We start from the raw sequence: 19734 nt of genomic DNA, 5'->3' as shown, positions 1-19734 counted from the left end.
TGAAAAATATTATAAATTTATTAATGGATAAATAATTATCTCTTACATAAGAATAAAGAAAAATACTAATTAAATAATAATAATAATAGTAAATAATAATAGTAATAATAATAATAATAATAATAATAAGCTTCAACAATCTGAATTGCTTAAAAACCACATGAGTAAATAAGAAATTTAATATAATGAATTAAATTAACTAAATTTCTAAATTTTAAATTTTCAGGTAAACTATTATTGTATATAAATTTAAGGGTTAAGTATGTTTTTGGTATCTCAAGTTTTAGTAAAATTTAGAATTAGTTTCTTTTCAAAATTTTCGATCAATTTAGTCATTCATATCTAAAAATGCGTGAATTTAGTCCTTTTAACCAAATTTTGTTAATTTTATATAACGTTTGAAACATATTTCATGATAATATTTGAATTGTTTATACCGTTTGACACATTTTTGCTTCAATGTTAATTCAAATATTATAATAAAAAATATTTAAAATGTCAAATAAATTATACTAAAATTATACTACAACATTGGTTTTATTTATACTATTTATACTATTCAAATATATTTATACTAATTATTTGATATTTATAAAATCATTACTTCATATTTATACTATTACAGTTTTATTTTTTATATTTGACAATAAAAAAAGATATATATATATATATATATATATATATATTAACATGAAATACTTCGTAATATATTATTTTTTTTAAATATTTACTTAATATTGAAATAGTTAATGGAGGAATATAGACACGCTAACCATTCTGTTACATAGAAGTAGAATAAAAATTCCATGTCATTAGATATAAGGATGAATCTTCTATATAAGGATGAAAATAAAATAATAAAACCCGCAGAAACAATACTACAACATTGGTTTCTTCAGACAAGAAAGAAAGATCCTAAAGTTAACATGGCATTGTCCTCAGAGCCATCATCATCATTACTGAAACCAATCCCAGGCAGCTATGGGATCCCCATCTTGGGAGCCATACGCGACAGACACGACTTCCTCTACCACCAAGGAAGGGACAAGTTCTTCGCCACAAGAATCCAAAAGTACCACTCCACCGTCATTCGAACCAACATGCCACCGGGTCCCTTCGTCTCCTCCGACCCTAGAGTCATAGCGCTCTTAGACGGCGTCTCCTTCCCGATCCTATTCGACAACAACAAGGTGGAGAAGCTCAACGTCTTCGAGGGTACCTTCATGCCTTCCACCGCCTTCACCGGTGGCCACCGCGTCTGCGCCTACCTCGACACTCGAGAATCCAAGCACGCCCTCCTCAAGCGCTTCTTCCTAAACGCTCTCGCCGCGCGGAAAGACGCCGTTGTGCCTCTTTTCCGCAACTGCCTCCACGAGTCCTTTTGTGAGATAGAGGACCAGTTGAACAAAAACCATGAGGCCGACTTCAACACTGTCTTCAACAATGCCTCCTTCAACTTCTTGTTCCGGTTGCTCTGTGATAACAAGGACCCTTCACACACCATCCTCGGTTCTAAGGTAAGTGCCGTTGTTTCTTTTCTTCATGTACTCATGCACTACATACCAAACTCGATTTTAGTTTTACGTTCACTGACATGAGTCGTCTCAGTATCAATTTATATATATAAAACCACTTTCTCTACAAGAAAGTGTAACATTTCAAACGGGTGAGAAATATTTTATACTGATTATGCCTTAGATCATTTTTTCAACTTAAAAATAAAATTAACTTCTATGTGTATATAGATTAGAAAAAAGAAGTTTTTGTAACAATAGTATAATAGAACTTGTGTTCCATATATACAGTTATGGATAAAATAATTATAATTTATAACAAAATTAATTTTATTTTTTCTTTTCAAAATTCTTATGAAAAATCTCATCCAAAGAAAATTATATTTATCTTAAGTAATTAAGAAAATCCTTTTAAATTTAACATATTGATTAAATAATATATTGATATATAATATATGAAATTAAATTTATCCACTTTTTTAATTATTATGTGTTAAATACTACACAAAAATAATCACATTATAAAGTTAACGATATATATATATATATATATATATATATATATATATATATATATATATATATATATATATCATCTAATTTAATGGATATATATATTTTTTTTATAAATTTGATAATTATGAGCTAATTTGAATTTGAATTATACTCTATTAATATGTTTATAAGAATTCATTTATCTCATTATTAAGCACTATTAAAAGTGAATTTATTTGAAAGGTTAGGTCGAGACGCATGAATATGCTTCAATTACATTTCCGGATGCTTATTAATTTGATTAGGAGAAGATGAAATTGACTTCCAAGCAGATTGAAATTATAAATAAGCAGAAAAGGAGTCATTAATTTATTTGTTTTCAATTTGAAGATAATTTAGGTGTGTGTGTTCAGGGACCGAAGCTGATCAGCACGTGGCTGCTTTTCCAGTTGGCGCCACTTGGGACTCTTGGTCTTCCGAAAATCTTCAACTACGTAGAAGACTTCTTGATTCGCACGTTTCCCCTCCCTGCGTTCTTCACCAAATCCAACTACCAAAAGCTCTACGAGGCCTTCAGAACCTCCGCGACGACAGTGTTAGACGAGGCAGAAAAAGTTGGGCTCAGGCGAGACGAAGCGTGCCACAACGTGGTTTTCATGGCGTGCTTCAACTCCTACGGCGGCTTGAAGAACCAGTTCCCGATGCTGATGAAGTGGGTGGGATTGGGCGGAGAGAAGCATCACGCGGATCTCAGGAGCGAGATAAGGCGCGTGGTGAAGGAGGAGGGTGGGGTCAGTGTGGGGGCGTTGGAGAAGATGAGTCTGTTGAAATCGGTGGTTTACGAGACGATGAGAATAGAGCCTCTGGTACCCTATCAGTACGGGAGAGCGAGAGAGGACTTGGTGGTGCAGAGCCACGATGCGTCGTTTAAGGTGAAGAAGGGGGAAATGTTGTTCGGGTATCAACCTTTTGCGACCAAGGATTCCAGAATCTTCGAGGATGCTGAGGTGTTCGTGCCGGGGAGGTTTGTGGGGGAGGGTGAGAAGATGTTGGCGCACGTGTTTTGGTCGAACGGTCGAGAAACGGAGGAACCAACCCCCGCTGATAAACAGTGTCCAGGGAAGAATCTGGTGGTACTGCTCTGTAGGTTGTTTCTGGCAGAGTTGTTCCTACGTTATGATACCTTTGAATTCGAATTTAAGGAATCTGGTTTTGGTCCCAGTATTACCATCACCTCCCTTACCAAAGCCTCCACCTTCTGAGACCTTCGTCTTTCTACCGCTTAATTCTCACATTACTCTCAATCTCAATTAAGAAGACAATAATATTGTATTTTTATTTTAAAATAATACGTATCTTTTGATCTTAAGTCGAATAGTTTGGAAATAAAATAAAATAAAATCTTTAGTACTATATGTCTCATATGTGGACCGTACTTTGAGGATTGAGAGTCTATTTGGATAAGTGAAGGGATTTGAAGAAGAGTGGGTGAATAAATTTAATGAGATAAAATGAGTAATGTGTTATTTAAATTAAGAGATAAATGGTACGATGTGAGGAAATTTAAGATGGAGGTTTTTGACACTTAGTGAATGATATGATAAATGTGGTAAATTAAAAAAAAAACTTTATAATAAATAAAAATAAGTAATTATCATTTTATCTTTGTTTACAAATGTGGTATAATTTTAAATTAAATGGTGAAAATGATATGAAAATTAAATAGATATTCATATTTCTAATTAAAACTAAAATTAAATTTGGGAAGATAAAATTTTAATTAGTGGAGAATCGTAGGAAAAAAAAATTAATTACATTTTTTAACCACGTAACTAAATAAAAGCACAAGAAATATGAATCCCACATCAACCATATGTATTCTCGTTTTTTACCCCGATGAGGTTGAAATCCGAAAGAAGATGGAATTTCTTACCTCGAAAAGAAATTTGGACTAGAATCCCACATCCGTATTTTAAAATAAAGCAAGGACGATTTGAACTTTAGTAAATAGTACACACTCAAACATCTCGTTTATTTGGAATTATCTGAACCTGATTTTGCCTGATTTTGTTAAAAACTTTATATCGTCTAAATATGCATGGATAAAAGTAATATACAATTTTTCAAATTAAATATGGAACGAGTATATATATATATATATATATATATATATATATATATATATATATATATATATATATATTAACATTAAATACTTCGTAATATATGATTTTGTTTTTTTAAAATATTTAATTAATATTGAAATAGTTAAATGGAGGGATATAGACACCATAACCATTCTGTTATAGAAGTAGAATAAAAATTCCATGTCATTAGATATAAGGATGAATCTTCTATATAAGGATGAAAATAAAATAATAAAACCCGCATCCACTGTTGAGTGAATAATAGGAAAAGAAAAAAAGAACTGAATTTTCACTAAGTTTCATTATTCAACATTGGATTTTGTTTGGTGACTGGATTAAATAAATTATTTTTATTGGTAAAGAAATTTAATTAAATTTACAATAATTTATTATTTTATTTTCATATAATGTTTACTAAACTATACTAGGAGAGATATGATAAGTTTACAAATTAGGTTACACATAAACTATTAGAACTATACAAGATAGTTATGAAATTATGTGATTCAACGATCTTATCTCCACTTTCTCTGCCAAGACAATTTAGCTTTCATAAATAAATATTGTTTCAATGTTTCCTAGCTTTTCATGGCAACAATGATATCTAATTTTAATGAACTAATATATTTGTTTTAAAACTTGTTCATATGACACTCACCTGAAGCTATCATTATGTTCAAGACATAAGAAACAAGATAAAAATTCAATACTAATTCATTATGTTGTCTTAGTAGCAATTCTTAAGAGAGAACTTTATCTTATTATGCTGAAAATAGTCTTGTTAAGAGAATAAAGGCATGTAAATATGGAAATAACACATTTTGTTTGGTGCATAAAAGAACTTGTCAACTAAAAGAATATCAACTCCTATAAAACAACACTAACACAACAACAAAAAATCAACATGTTATTTTTAAAGGTCTTGTTCAAAATGCACATAAATCGAAAGTTCATCAAATCAAACCTACAAATGTTTCTAAGTGAAATATCAATCTATTATGCATGTGCTTTTGTCATATTTATTCAAGTGTTTAGATAGTAATATGAATAGTAAAATATATCTAGATAAATTGTCTAGAAACACTAATATGCTTATTGAAATAAAATAAAAACTATTAAAAAAATTACCTTATCAAATAAATACATAAATAAAGTTGAATAGCTTATATGTTTGGTCGCAAATTAGAAAAAAAAAAATAGATAACAGATAAAAATTGAAAATAAAGAATGTTAATTTTTTTTCGGTGTGATTTTAAAATGGAGAGTTAAAATTTGAAAATGAAAAATGGACAGGGAAAATAAATTAAAAATATTGATAAATTAAAAATAAATACAAATGACAATAATTAACAAATAAAATATCAGGACAATTTTTTTTTTTTGTCTATTTGTAAAACACAATACTTGTCAAAGGGCAAATGCAAGGTATTATTAGGATTGGAAAATGATAGGTGTTTTCATATTCGATTCAGTTTATAAATATTGTTTAAATTCATCTAAATTGTTAATGTATTTTAATTAGTTTATATATATATATATATATATATATATATATATATATATATATAATTTGTATATGTGTGATTTATATATTTTTTTAACAAAAAATATTATACAGATAATTTGATTTTGGATAATAAAAAATAATATAAGTAGTTTATTGTTTTGTCTAGGATTATAAGCAGGGGCGGAACTAGGATAGGACAGGGGGAGCCACGGCTCCCCATTTTTTTTTAATTTTTTTATATGTATTTTATATATTTTTTAAAATTATATTATATATTATTTATATTAAAATTATATTATGGAAAATTATAATAAAAGATAAAATAAAAAATTTTAATAGAGACATTAATTTATAAAAGAGATTAGGGTTTTTTTTTCTGACTATAAGATATTTCTACCGTGTAAATTATCATGAAAGTGTATAAAGAAGAGATAAATATAAATAGATAGGTTGGAAACACATAGATTGAAATTCATGTATACATTCTTGCATGATCTCTCACAAATCAAGGTTAGTATCTTATTATGATTTATGTATGTTAGTTTATGATTCTTTTTAGGATGTTTCTTCCAAATTAAGTTTATCCCAAATTAATATAAACCATAATTATAATTTTAGGGATTCTTTTATGAAATTGGTATGAACCCTAATTATAATTTTTCCTAAATTATTATAACCTTTAATTATAAAATTTAGGGATTTTGTGTTTTTCGCTACCTATGGTAATTTTTTTTTTGAAGTTTTGAATTTATACAGTATTGCTTATTTAATTAAAGTAGTATGAGTTTTGTTATGTTTTGCATTGTGATAATTGTGATTTGTGAATGTAAATTTTATTTTTTCTAGATAGGTAAGATGTGATAAATTTATATTAGAAAGATTATGATAAAAAGTAAAAAAATTGATTCTTTTTTTTCAAAGAGAAAGGTTTGTGATGAAGATGAAAAAGAAATGTATTTACGTTAACTAAACTTGATAAATTTAATAAGAACCAAGAATTTAAGACAATATAAAGCAAATCTCTAAAGTTCTCAGAGTTACATATAATGAATTTAACAATTCATTAGAATGTGATCTGGGAAAAAGACATCAAATTTGACAATACCACCAAAATCAAATTGATGAGATACGAATGACTTGTCTAAAATGATATTCATGAATTGGTATCATGATATAATAGCATGATATAATAGCGAATGATAGTAATATTTTTTTGATTGAATTCTACTATTATGTGTGTTTGTTTTAAGAAGAGGAAATGAAAAGAAAAAAAATGAATAGTTTTTCTTCTAAAAAAGATTATATATAACAAATCTAATTTGGCCCCCCTATAATTTTACTCCAAGTTCCGCCACTGATTATAAGTTTTGACATTTTTATTATAGGTATCATTTGTCCATATTTCATGTTTTGTATTTTTTTGTTACATTTTAGTTCTTTTACAATTTTTTCGTATAATGATAAGTGATAGATATATTTTGCAGTGTCATCTTAACTGATATGTCAAGTTACACAATGATGTTTAATATGGGTTTATTATAATTAATATATAAAATTTTAAATATATTTGTAGTTTCTAAATTTAAACCCGAAATTAAAATTTGTCTCTCACAAATTTTGATATAATTTAGTCTCCAAACTTTAAAAATGGATATAGTCCTCTTATCACATCTTAAACTATTTTTTAAATTGTTATTTGAATTAAAACATGTCAAATAGCGTAAATAATTAAAACGTTAACCTAACCCACTGTTAAATACATTAAAAAACCAATTTATTTTTAAAGTTTAGTAATTTAACTATATAAAAGTTTAAGATAAAAACAATTTCAAGTTTGGATCAAAATTTTAAAGACCGTTTTAACCCATATAATATATATATATATATATATATATATATATATATATATATATATATATATATATATATATATATATATATATATATATATTGTTTTATTCATATATCCATATTTTATTTGTTTTAATTTTACTATGAAAAATATGTAATATACATTTAAGTAAATACGAGAATATTTAAAATGTAATAAAAATAGATATAACAAATTTTATGTGGGATGTTAGAAAATAAAATGTTTATAAAGTTGTAAGAGTGAGGAATACACTAAAACTGAATCTACATTTCTCGTAGGGGTCCCTCCCTTGTCTGCCTCATATCCAAGACAGTGCTAACACTTCTCTTATATCTCCACGTGCCATCTAGTGGGGACAAAAAAATAAAGGCTTAAACCTAAACATTAATGTGATACTTAATGTTATTAATACAACTTTCCAATATTATCATAAACTCATTCTTCGTCAACATATAAGTAGACTAGAATTTAATAGGTAATTAATTAAGTATTTATAAAACATTTAACATATGTACTATTTATTATATCTAGAGAATATAATTCTGTTGATAAAATAAATTGGGTGAGTCCGTAACTTAGTCCACCTAACAAAAAAAATATAGTAATGAGGTAGGTTTGCTGACTTGGCCCTCCAATTTGTCCACCTAATCTAATGCATGAACTTATAGCCAATAAATGAAGAAATAAGATAAATTAAATTATTTAGTCACTATCTTTTAAAATATATGTAGATGTTATATTATAGTAAGTGTTATTCTTAATATTTTCATTATATATATATATATATATATATATATATATATATATATATATATATATATATATATATATTAAATCATATATTTAATATGATTTATTTGTGCAAGATGAATTTATACGGAAAAAATTGTGATACAACACTAAAAATTATCAACTATTGGTACGTGGAATCATATCTTATTGGTCTCTATTTTAAAACTGAGGGTGTGTTAGTTTTTCGTTTTAAAGATTTAATTTATTTCAGAATTTTAACATAAAGCTGTAGACTTTTTTTTTCTTATTACATCTTTGTTTATAGTTGAGTAATAAATACTTTTTCTTAGAGAAATATTTGATAATTAGCGATGAAAACATATCAAATCAAGTTTTGGTATCTAGATTGATTTAAATAATTATTAGGAACTTAGTATGATTTATCTCCTTATTACAACTATTTCTTTTAAGCCTTAGTTACACTTTTTAAAGATTAAGTCTAGCCCAATTTTATCCAACTTGTTCTTTTACAAAAACTTATAAACAAACTAATAATTTTATTGTAACAAAGCATAAAAAAATAAATGAATTTTATTCATCACGTTTTTTTCCCTAAAAATATATGATAAGTCATTATACAAAAAAATATCAGAAACAAAATATACACATATCCTCATCTTACCGCATAATCAGAAAATGAATTTGTTTTACAAAAAATAATTAAATAATGAGAAAATATGTTATCCTAAAAGAAAATAAACAAAATTAATCAAAGTCATTCAACATTTAACTATTTTGGTGAATTATCATATTATTTAGTGACCTAATAAATGATGAAAATAAAACAATCAAAATTTACATATTTACTAATTATCATACAACAAAAATAAACTCATAATTTAATACGATTATAACTATCATTACACAAAAACTATTAAATATTGATAAATTTTAGAGACCAATTTAGTAACTAATTTTCTAATTAGTGATCAATATTAGAGACTAATTTATAATATAAATTATTTTAGTTACCAATTTAAAGACCAATTATAATTTGAAACTATTTTAGTTACCAATAATTTTTTATTAATAAATTTATATTTAAATTGGTCACTATAATAACTAATTATTTTTAGTCACTAAAATTATTCATTAATCAAATATTTTTTGTAGTATATAAAATAAATCACATAAGAAATGTATTTCGTTCTTTTAAATTTTTGAACTCATTAATAATGAAATCATAACTAGGATTATTTAGCTATTTCGTTTGCAATGTAAATAATTACATTATGTGCAAAAAAGTTTATTTTCTATTTTATTTAACAGTCTTGTTTTTATAATATTCATTACAAAAATTATATATTTTTGTTTTAGCAATAAAAAAATACATGAATAAGAATCACTTTAGACAATAACATAAAACTGTGGTTTAAATTATAAAAATTGTGGTCTAAAACTTTAAATTAAGTTATTTTATATATGATATAGGTAAACGTGATCATAGGTAATATATAACATTTTTTATTTAGTACAACAAAAGTTCTTAAATGGTTGCTTAAATCACATCTATATAAATGTTACCTTTTAGTTTAAATTACATTTATTAAATTGTCGCTCATCCAACAGTTGATAAAATAAAAAATTATCATAATCAAATTTTTTATTTATTATGATATTTAATTTTATATTTTATTATTTATTAATATTAAATAAATACTTAAAATAATATAAAAGTTAATCTAATTTATAATCATATTTTTTTCATTACATATACAAACAATTCTAAAAGGCTAATTCATCATAGTTCTAATAACATAACAATTTAATTTAAGGTTTAAATAGTTTTGGTCCTTGAATTTTAATGTGAAATTAAAAATTTTTCGTGTCTGAAATTTTGATACATTTTGGTTCATAAACTTTGAAAAATGAATGAATATAATCTTTTTAATCCAATTACGTTAACCTTTTTTTACATTTTAAAGGCGTTTTTCAGCTGATATCGAAGTGATAACGTGACAAACGATGTAAACAATTGAGATGTTAGTATGAAACATATTTGACATATAAAAGATATTAATGTAATCGAGTTAAAATTTATATATTTATTAATTTTTAAAGTTTAAGGACCATAATGTATCAAAATTTCAGATAAAGACAAATTTAAATTTTACTTCAAGATTCAAAGACTAAAATTATATTTAACCTTTCATTCAAAAAATTACTGATCTATTTGCTGTAAAATAAAAAATTAAATTAATTCAAATAAAACTAAATTTAAATTAACAAATACTATGTTAGATTCGAGTACTGTAAATTAAAAAAAAAAACTTGATTAAAAGTGGCAAAAATATCTATATAAATTATTTTTATTTATTGTATATAATAAATAAATCAAATTTTGGTTGTATTTGTTTTAAAATAATAAGTGATAATTGATAATTGATAATTGAATAATTTAAAAAACAACGTGTGTCGACTTAATTTACATTTTTTATTTCACTTCATTTTAGTTTGCGATTTATTTTAGCTATACAATTAGCTATTATATTTTTTTTTATAAATTAATAATTTTTTTATTAGTTCATAAACTATGGAGGTAAAATTATCAATTCATATATTCAATATTTTAATTTTCAATTAAATTATTATTCTTAGTATAAAACTTGTTATTCATATTAATAATTTTACATATATATATATATATAATATAAGATATATGTCATATATTATGTATAAGATATATAATACTATTGAGTATATATGTCAACCAACTAGACTTAACATTTTTTTTTCAAGCTTAAAATTTTGGTTTTAAGATAATTGGCGGCTAGCAGCCTGTTTTACCTATTTATACCCCTATTCATAGAGTTGTATACTTATAATGTAGCATTCATGCTAGTTTTAATGAAAACAGGACAACAATTTGTTTCATATAAGTGACTATAAATATTTCGAAAAAATAAAATGTTGAATATACCTTAATATGTTAAAAACGTTAAATACTAAAAATTAAAAAAATGGAGGTAATAATAAATAGATAAAGATGAAAAGTCCATTCCAAAGCCACTCTGGACAAGTGTCTCTTTTTTGTGGTTTCGCTTTTATTCCAAACCTAACGAGTTGGAAGATGCTTACTGTATCATAATACAATTAAACCACATCTTTCTCATTTGGCCTAACTTAATTCGTTGGTTTCTTATTAATTACATCCTCTGTATAATTCATATTTTCGTAATGTAGTAATTTTTTTAACTTATTATAGTTTACACTTTATTTTCCATGCAATTGACTAATAAACCAAAAATCTTTAATTATTTGACAGTTTTTAATTTAAATTTTTAACCATTTCTTAATGGACGTGCATTTAACTTTTATTATATAAAATTAATTACATGAATATAATTAATCTATTACTTTATCATCGTGTCAATCAATCTCTGCCCAGTATTCTCATGTTTTCAACCCAATTTTTAACCAAATATTTCGATAATATTCTCAATCTTTTGCGAGTTCAGTGCACCCAAATGTTCTTTTTACAATAACCTTTAAACTTCAAATTGTAACCACTTTATTGCAAATTCATACAACTAACTCAAAACAGTTAAGCTATTATTACAACAGCCAAGTATGACGAAAACGCTTAATTAAAAAATAAATAGAAAACCAATTGAAGAAAAAAGTAGTTCAAATAACCTAATTAAAAATTATAATTTAACATGTATAGATTCATGGAGTACAAACTTTAAGTTAACGAAGTTTGTTAGTTTTTTTTTTTCTTTTCATACATGTTATTCAAATTTATCATTTTTATTAACGTGAAACTTAGACGTATCTTAAGTTCAAAATGGTCACCACTACAATTTTGACTAAACAAAAAGTTGAGAACAAGAAGTTCAACTATGTATATCTCTTACTCTTACTACTCCACAACACATGCCATGCACCGAAGTACCTACATTATCATTGTACCTTTGTTGTGTTTTCTACTTAATCCTTTTGCAACAAAATCATTATCCTCTCCTCGATTACCACTCGAACTTGATGAACCTTCATAATGAGATTGAATGAAATTGATGAATCTCAAAGTTTAGAAGAGTTATTTATAACACATTCATTTGTTAAGGAGAACACATTATATATTTGTCTAATACAGATAATTATAAGAAATAAAGTTGTTAAAATGAATTCAAATCTATAAATCAACTCATATTACCCTCTTATCATTTTTTATTATAATTGTTTTTTATTTTTAATTATTTAGTTAACCACTTGGTCTTTTATAAAACCAAAATATGTTTTTAATAACATATTTATGTGATTTAGACCTTTAATTTAGTTATTTACTGAATTATATGAATTGACACACTTTGATTTTTGGTTAGTATATTTATAATATCACTTCTTAATTATAGTTAATGTTTAGTGAAATGGGTAAACATTTTAATTTTAGAACTATAATCAATCGATAAATATATGAAATAAGTTGAAAGAATAAAATATATTTAAGTGAAACAATTCATAGACTTAAAATAGCTGGATTACAAAATTTAAATTTACAACTAAATTGATTATTTTTTAATTTAGGTATAAATATACATTTGGTACCCAAACTTTTTCGGAAAGTTCAATGTGGTACCCGAACTTTAGGAATGTTCAATTTGGTATCCAAATTTTATAAAGAGGTTCAATTTGGTCCTCTCCGTTAAGTTGGAGTTAACACCGTGTCCGTACAGGACACGTGTCAAGCCATGAAATTTTTATTTTTTTTAATTTTTTTTCAAAACATTATTTTTTTTTTCAAAAAATTTAAAAAACTGCCACGTGTCAGTTTATCATCGTGCCACGTGGCAGCTTACAAGCATGACACGTGGCAGTGTAATAGTTGTTTTCAATTTAGTACCCTAATTTAAATTTTTGGTTCAATTTAGTACCCAATTTTTTAAAATCATTCAATTTCGTCATCTTCCATTTGAGACCAAATTAGTAAATAAGCTTAATTACAACCTATATATACATGTTACAATAACATTTTATATTATATATACATCAAATCATTTCACCTAAATACTTAAATTATTTTATTTTTTTCATTTTAACCTTTGTAATTTTTTACACTTGTAAAAAATAAAATAATTTGAATATTTAGGTGTAGTGATTTGATGTATAAATTCAAAACAATTATTTTAACATGTTTATATAAATTATAATTAAGCTTATTTACTAATTTGATCTCAAATAGGAAATGACGAAATTGGATCATTTTAAAAAATTTGGGTACTAAATTGAACCAAAAATTTAAATTGGGGTACTAAATTGAAAACAACTATTACACTACCACGTGTCATGCTTGTAAGCTACCACGTGGCACGATGATAAACTGACATGTAGCAGTTTTTTAAATTTTTTGAAAAAAAAAATTAATTTTTTGAAAAAAAATTAAAAAAAAAATAAAAATTTCATGGCTTGACATGTGTCCTGTACGGACACGGTGTTAACTCCAACTTAACGGAGAGGACCAAATTGAACCTCTTTAGAAAATTGGGGTACCAAATTGAACATTCCTAAAATTCGGGTACCACATTGAACTTTCCGAAAAAATTTGGGTACCAAATGTGTATTTATACCTTTAATTTAATATGTAGTAAGTCAACTAAATAATTTAGATCGACTAACTTTGAGACTACTTAAAATATATACAAAAATATATTTACATTTTATATAAATTAAAGTAATAAGAAAATTAGAGATGTTTTTATTAATTAGTTTCGCTGTTTTACATTAATTTAACAAACTTAAAAATATTAATAAGTTACTTTTCTGTTATATAAAGGAGGAGGCAATCCCAGTCTTATGAACATATTGTATCTAGAAGGGTGTTGTTTGAAGTGGAGAAACAGAAAGAAGATCGATGGAGGTGATCCAAAAGTTGGAGAGAAAGAGAGAGGTGAGAGGGAGAGTGACCCTAATGAAGAAGGGTTTTTTGGACTTCCACGACATAAAAGCGAACATTCTTGATCGAATTCACGAGTTGTTGGGAAGGGGTGTCTCTTTTCAGCTGATAAGTGCTACTTCTCCTAACCCAGGTCCTATAGGAGAGGTCGCATACTTGGAGAACTGGGTTTCAACCATTTCATCTCTAACAACTCCGGCAACAGACGTAGAATTTTCCGTGACATTTGAGTGGGATGAAAGCATGGGAGTTCCTGGGGCCTTCATCATCAAGAACCATCACCATAGCCAATTCTACCTCAAAACACTCACCATTGAACACATTCCTGGACACGGCCCTGTCAAATTTCTCTGCAATTCTTGGGTCTATCCCATTCATCGTTATGCTTATGATCGTGTCTTCTTTGCCAATAAGGTAACTTCATTTTTTATACTTAATACTACTTTTTCTTCGACTATCATATGTTTATATTCAAAAACTCACAAAATTTAACAATAAAACAACTTAAAACCATTGTCATTTATGTTATTTTTCTTCTTCTTATATTTGGCATTGTTAACCTGATATATTTCTTTTTGTTGTCTTGTCTTGTAGTTATCTTAGTACCACATATGTTTTTATTGTAATATTAACACATTAAAGCTTTCAATTTGTGAGAAATAATTATTAAATTATAGTTGTTATCTTTATTTTCATTCAGTTTTGTCAATTTAGTCTTAGTATTATTTTTTTTCCAATCATATCTTAATTTTTATCTATTTTATTTAATTTGATCATTTTATTTATCAATTATGTTTAAATAATTAATGAATAATGACATCCTATGTCATTTTGTAATTTATTTATTTTTAATTATTTTTTTAAGTTTTGAAACAATATTCAAATAACATCGTACTATAACATCATATTAAAACTAGTATTTTATATTCAATTTTATCTCTATTTTTGTTATTATTTTTTTCGATCTAATCTCAACAGCTTTTTTTTTTTCAATCACCAAATTGAGAATAAATTTTATTGTTAAAGTGAATTATTTTATAATTTTTATTATGTGTAATTGTCGTATAATATTATGTAATAAAGTATTTGTTATTTCAATTTATAATTGTAAACATTTTTGTTTTTAATTTGAACTGAGTTGGGTTTGTGGTTCAGGCTTATCTTCCATGTCAAACACCAGAGCCACTGCGCAGATTCAGGGAACAAGAACTAATAGTTCTTCGCGGAAAAGGGTTTGGAAGGCTTAAAGAGTGGGATAGAGTTTATGACTATGCATGCTATAATGATTTGGGATCTCCGGATAATGGCCCTAACACCGCACGCCCTGTACTTGGTGGAGGCTCGCAGTTTCCGTATCCCCGAAGAGGAAGAACTGGTCGGCCACACACCAAAACAGGTTCCCAAACACACACTTTGAATTCACTTTTTCAAAATAATAGGATAGAGTAACTTATACGGGATATTGAAAAAAAATTGTACAAAACTTATTTAGAAAACGATAAATATATAATTCGTATTGCGTAAATATAAATTAAAATTAAATTTATCAAAAGTTCTCAAAATAAAAATTATAAATTATTATACTTCTTCGTAAAGTGTCATACACATAAATTGAAGTGTCCGTGCATGGTAGATGCTAATCGATATTCTACTTGTGTCATGATTGCAGATCCCAAGACTGAGTCAAGATTGCATCTTCTATGTCTAAAAAAGGTTTATGTTCCAAGAGACGAGCAGTTTGGGCACGTAAAGTTTTCAGATTTTTTGGCTTACGCTTTAAAGTCTGTTAGTCAAGTTATGCTTCCAGAGATTACATCTTTGTGCGACAAAACTTTTAACGAGTTTGACACATTTGAAGATGTACTTAGAATTTATAAGGGATGTATTAAGTTGCCAAGTGACACTCTGGTAAAAAAACTCAGAGAACTTGTTCCCTATGAGGTGGTGAGAGAACTTATCAGAAATGATGGTGAGAGATTCCTCAAATTTCCGGTGCCTGACGTCATCAAAGGTATTGTAATGCTTTCACATTATTTCTTTCAGCTTGGATTATCCCATCAATAATAATGACTCTAGTTACATTAATATTGGTATTATTGCAGAGACTAAAAGGGCTTGGAGGACAGACGAGGAATTTGCAAGAGAAATGCTTGCTGGGGTTAACCCTGTCATCATCCAACGTCTCCAAGTACAGCAAAAAAACAATGCCAATTAATAATTAGACTAAACATAGACAAAGTGATTAAGTATTGATTTTCAATTCAATGATACATTCTTGATAAGCATAGATCATTAATGGGAAACTCTAATTCTTGAAAGAAAAAAGTAAATTACGAAATCTCATCTGTTTTGGACTTGATATTTCTGTTCTAAAGGGTTAAATCTAAATGAATATGCAGGAATTTCCTCCTGTCAGCAAGTTAGACCCCAAAGCTTACGGTGACCAAAATAGCTCCATCAGGGCAACACACATAGAAAATAGTTTAGATGGGCTCACAATAAATGAGGTACAAATCACTACTCATCTTTTCCATGAAAACACGTAATGAATTATGTTATATTTAATCTACATGTCCATAACCAAGTATCTTCATGTTGCAGGCAATTCAAGAAATGAGGCTATTTATATTAGATCATCATGATGCGTTGATGCCATACATAAGTCGAATAAACTCTACCAACACAAAGACTTATGCCAGTAGAACACTGTTGTTTCTACAAGATGACGGTACACTAAAGCCACTAGCTATAGAACTGAGCTTACCTCATCCACAAGGTGAACAAAATGGAGCTGTAAGCAGAGTTTTTGTTCCAGCTAAAGAAGGAATAGCAGCTTCAGTGTGGCAGCTAGCTAAAGCTTATGTAGCTGTGAATGATTCAGGATATCATCAATTGGTTAGCCACTGGTATGACCAATCTAGCACCTCAACTCTTTCAAACTTCATTATATTTCTGATCTTAAATATATTACAAGAAAATTATGACTCTTGCGTAGGTTGCACTCCCACGCAGTAATTGAACCATTCATAATTGCCACACATAGACAGTTGAGCATTCTTCATCCCATATACAAGCTCTTGAAGCCACACTTCAAGGACACAATGCATATAAATGCCTTGGCTCGACACACACTCATCAATGCTGGAGGGGTGTTAGAGAAAACAGTTTTCCCTGGCAAATTTTCCATGGAAATGTCAGCTGTTATATACAAAAGTTGGGTTTTTCCTGAACAGGCACTACCTGCAGATTTGCTTAAGAGGTGAGTTCAGTAAAAAAAAAAACGACTTGAATTGATTCTAGTCCAATTTATCAGGAGGGTTATAACAAAACATTCTTTTTACTCCTTATTATTGTATTGATTAAAATTTAACAAAAACTTAGAGAGCGAGGTTTTATTAAGTAAGAAACAAAACCAGACAATTTTGTTATTTCTAATGAATTTCTGGTGTTAGCAATCTATATATAATAACATAATATGTTACCATTGTATTTGGATTGAATTTCAGGGGAATGGCAGTTCCAGATTCAAGTTATCCTCATGGACTTAAGCTTGTGATAGAGGACTACCCATATGCTGTGGATGGGTTAGAAATTTGGGAAGCAATTGAAACTTGGGTGACTGAATATTGTAACTTGTATTACACGTCCAGTGAGATGGTTGAGGAAGATGATGAACTTCAGAATTGGTGGAAAGAAGTACGCAACGAGGGTCACGGTGACTTAAAAGACAGGTCATGGTGGGGAGAGATGAAAACTAGAGAGGAACTCATTCAATCATGCACCATTATCATTTGGCTAGCTTCTGCTTTTCATGCAGCTGTGAATTTTGGACAATACCCTTATGCTGGGTACCTTCCCAATCGTCCAACAGTGAGTCGTAGGTTCATGCCCGAGTTAGGTACCCCAGAGTATGAAGAGCTTAGGTCAAACCCTGACTTGGCATTCCTGAAAACAATCACTGCCCAGTTCCAGACACTCCTTGGTGTGTCACTGATTGAAGTTTTGTCGAGGCACTCAACGGAAGAGGTGTATCTTGGGCAGAGTGAGAACACCGAATGGACTTTGGATGCTGAACCATTGAAAGCATTTGATAGATTCTCAGAGAAACTGTTGGAAATTGAGAGTAAAATTACGAAAAGAAACAAGGACGAAAGACTGAAAAATCGAAATGGACCAGTGAAGGTGCCCTATACACTTCTCTATCCCAACACCTCAGATTATTCAAAGGAGGGTGGACTCACTGGCAAGGGAATCCCCAACAGCATATCCATCTGAAACTCCTTTTGCAGCTTCACTATGACTAAGCAAGGAGTTTGGGTATTAAATAAACAATTTGTGTGACTACTTTTCCATGCATTTATTTATGATTGTGTTGTGTTTTTAAAGTATTTCAAGAGGCTCTTGAGCTACCTTCTTGTTTGATTTAGTAAGTTGGTTTCAAGTAAACTATAAACGATGCTTTGTATGGAATTTAAACAAACAGGTGATAGACGTGGACTTCCACACATGAATTTGGGCCAAGTATATTCAATGTAGTACAAATTATTCAATTTCAGCAGTGTCTCAACTAATTTAACTTTTGCTTTCCATTTTAGTAAATCATTTTCATAGATTAATATGAATTTTGTTTTTAGCTTAAAACTCATCTAATAACCTACGTTTTTCACGTGATTTTTTTTACTTGGCCTTTCATTTGAAAGCTTGGGTCAGTGAGACTACCCGATCATCATAATTTTATGCTTTTATTTTTCATAGGTATATCTTAAAAGTTGATGTTTATTCTTTTTATTTTATTTTTGTATATACTTTTATTTGAGAACTGGTTTGTCTTTTCTAAGTACTTAGAAATCCGGTGGCGGAGCACAGTTAGGCAGGGAGGGGCCACGGCCCTCCCAAACTTTTTCATTCTTTTAATTTTTTAAATTTTTTTATAATTATATATATGTTTAAAATTTATTAAATTATTTATTTTTAAAAATTTTTAAATATATATATTTAAAAATTAGATAATAGTATATTGAAAAGTTAATAAAAATAAAATTAGATATTTTTTATTTCTATTATAGAGTATAATATTTAATGTTAATAAATTTAAAATATAAAATCAAATATAATAAAGAAAATAAATTATTAAGATAATTTTTATTTTTTATTCTAATTGTCTTTTTAGTTTTTCACATGTTGTATTTATTTCTCACATTTATTTAATTTCATTTTGTTATGTTACGAAGAAAAAAAGAAAGTTAAGAAAAAAACTTATTTCCTTTTGTCCTCATTTTTTATATCTTCTCCTTCCATTCTTAAAAAAGAAAAAAAGTAATTTTCTCCTATCTCACTTGGTAGTCAAATACGTTTAATATTTATTACTATCTTTTTATCTCATGATCCTTTTATATATATATATATATTTTTTTATAGACAAATTTTTAATTGTGACTTGTTTATCATAATTTTTTAGTAATTATGTCTCTCAATTATTGGTTATATTATGATAAAATATATTTTAGTCTTAA

At 27.4% G+C, this 19734-nt stretch overlaps 2 protein-coding genes across 2 annotated transcripts; both read left to right on the top strand.

Moving 5' to 3' along the window:
- Positions 1 to 879: 879 nt before the first annotated feature.
- On the top strand, positions 880 to 3424 carry LOC114190934 (allene oxide synthase 3-like). The gene is made up of 2 exons (XM_028080012.1): positions 880 to 1517; positions 2423 to 3424. Exons 1-2 carry the CDS (start codon positions 927 to 929, stop codon positions 3269 to 3271), a joined length of 1440 nt encoding a protein of 479 aa, XP_027935813.1. The 5' UTR covers positions 880 to 926; the 3' UTR covers positions 3272 to 3424.
- A 10721-nt stretch (positions 3425 to 14145) lies between these two features.
- LOC114190244 (linoleate 9S-lipoxygenase 5-like) lies at positions 14146 to 18606 on the top strand. Its single transcript, XM_028079051.1, has 8 exons — positions 14146 to 14635; positions 15377 to 15617; positions 15891 to 16232; positions 16324 to 16409; positions 16621 to 16728; positions 16823 to 17127; positions 17217 to 17480; positions 17728 to 18606. Exons 1-8 carry the CDS (start codon positions 14180 to 14182, stop codon positions 18494 to 18496), a joined length of 2571 nt encoding a protein of 856 aa, XP_027934852.1. The 5' UTR covers positions 14146 to 14179; the 3' UTR covers positions 18497 to 18606.
- The last annotated feature ends 1128 nt before the right edge of the window (positions 18607 to 19734 follow it).

The sequence above is a fragment of the Vigna unguiculata genome, chromosome 7, assembly GCF_004118075.2.
Source record: "Vigna unguiculata cultivar IT97K-499-35 chromosome 7, ASM411807v1, whole genome shotgun sequence".
Classification (NCBI taxonomy): domain Eukaryota; kingdom Viridiplantae; phylum Streptophyta; class Magnoliopsida; order Fabales; family Fabaceae; genus Vigna; species Vigna unguiculata.
The sequence above is the reverse complement of the archived record's forward strand: the minus strand, read 5'-3'. Positions and strand labels throughout refer to the sequence as shown.

What these genes read in the sequence shown, in the direction of transcription:
- LOC114190934 (XM_028080012.1), top strand. Translation starts at nt 927, where the DNA reads ATGGCATTGTCCTCAGAGCCATCATCATCATTACTGAAACCAATCCCA. An exon ending in ACACCATCCTCGGTTCTAAG is followed by an intron (nt 1,518 to 2,422) that starts GTAAGTGCCGTT and finishes GTGTGTGTTCAG; the next exon opens with GGACCGAAGCTGATCAGCAC.
- LOC114190244 (XM_028079051.1), top strand. Translation starts at nt 14,180, where the DNA reads ATGGAGGTGATCCAAAAGTTGGAGAGAAAGAGAGAGGTGAGAGGGAGA. An exon ending in ATGGGCTCACAATAAATGAG is followed by an intron (nt 16,729 to 16,822) that starts GTACAAATCACT and finishes TTCATGTTGCAG; the next exon opens with GCAATTCAAGAAATGAGGCT. An exon ending in CCTGCAGATTTGCTTAAGAG is followed by an intron (nt 17,481 to 17,727) that starts GTGAGTTCAGTA and finishes ATTGAATTTCAG; the next exon opens with GGGAATGGCAGTTCCAGATT.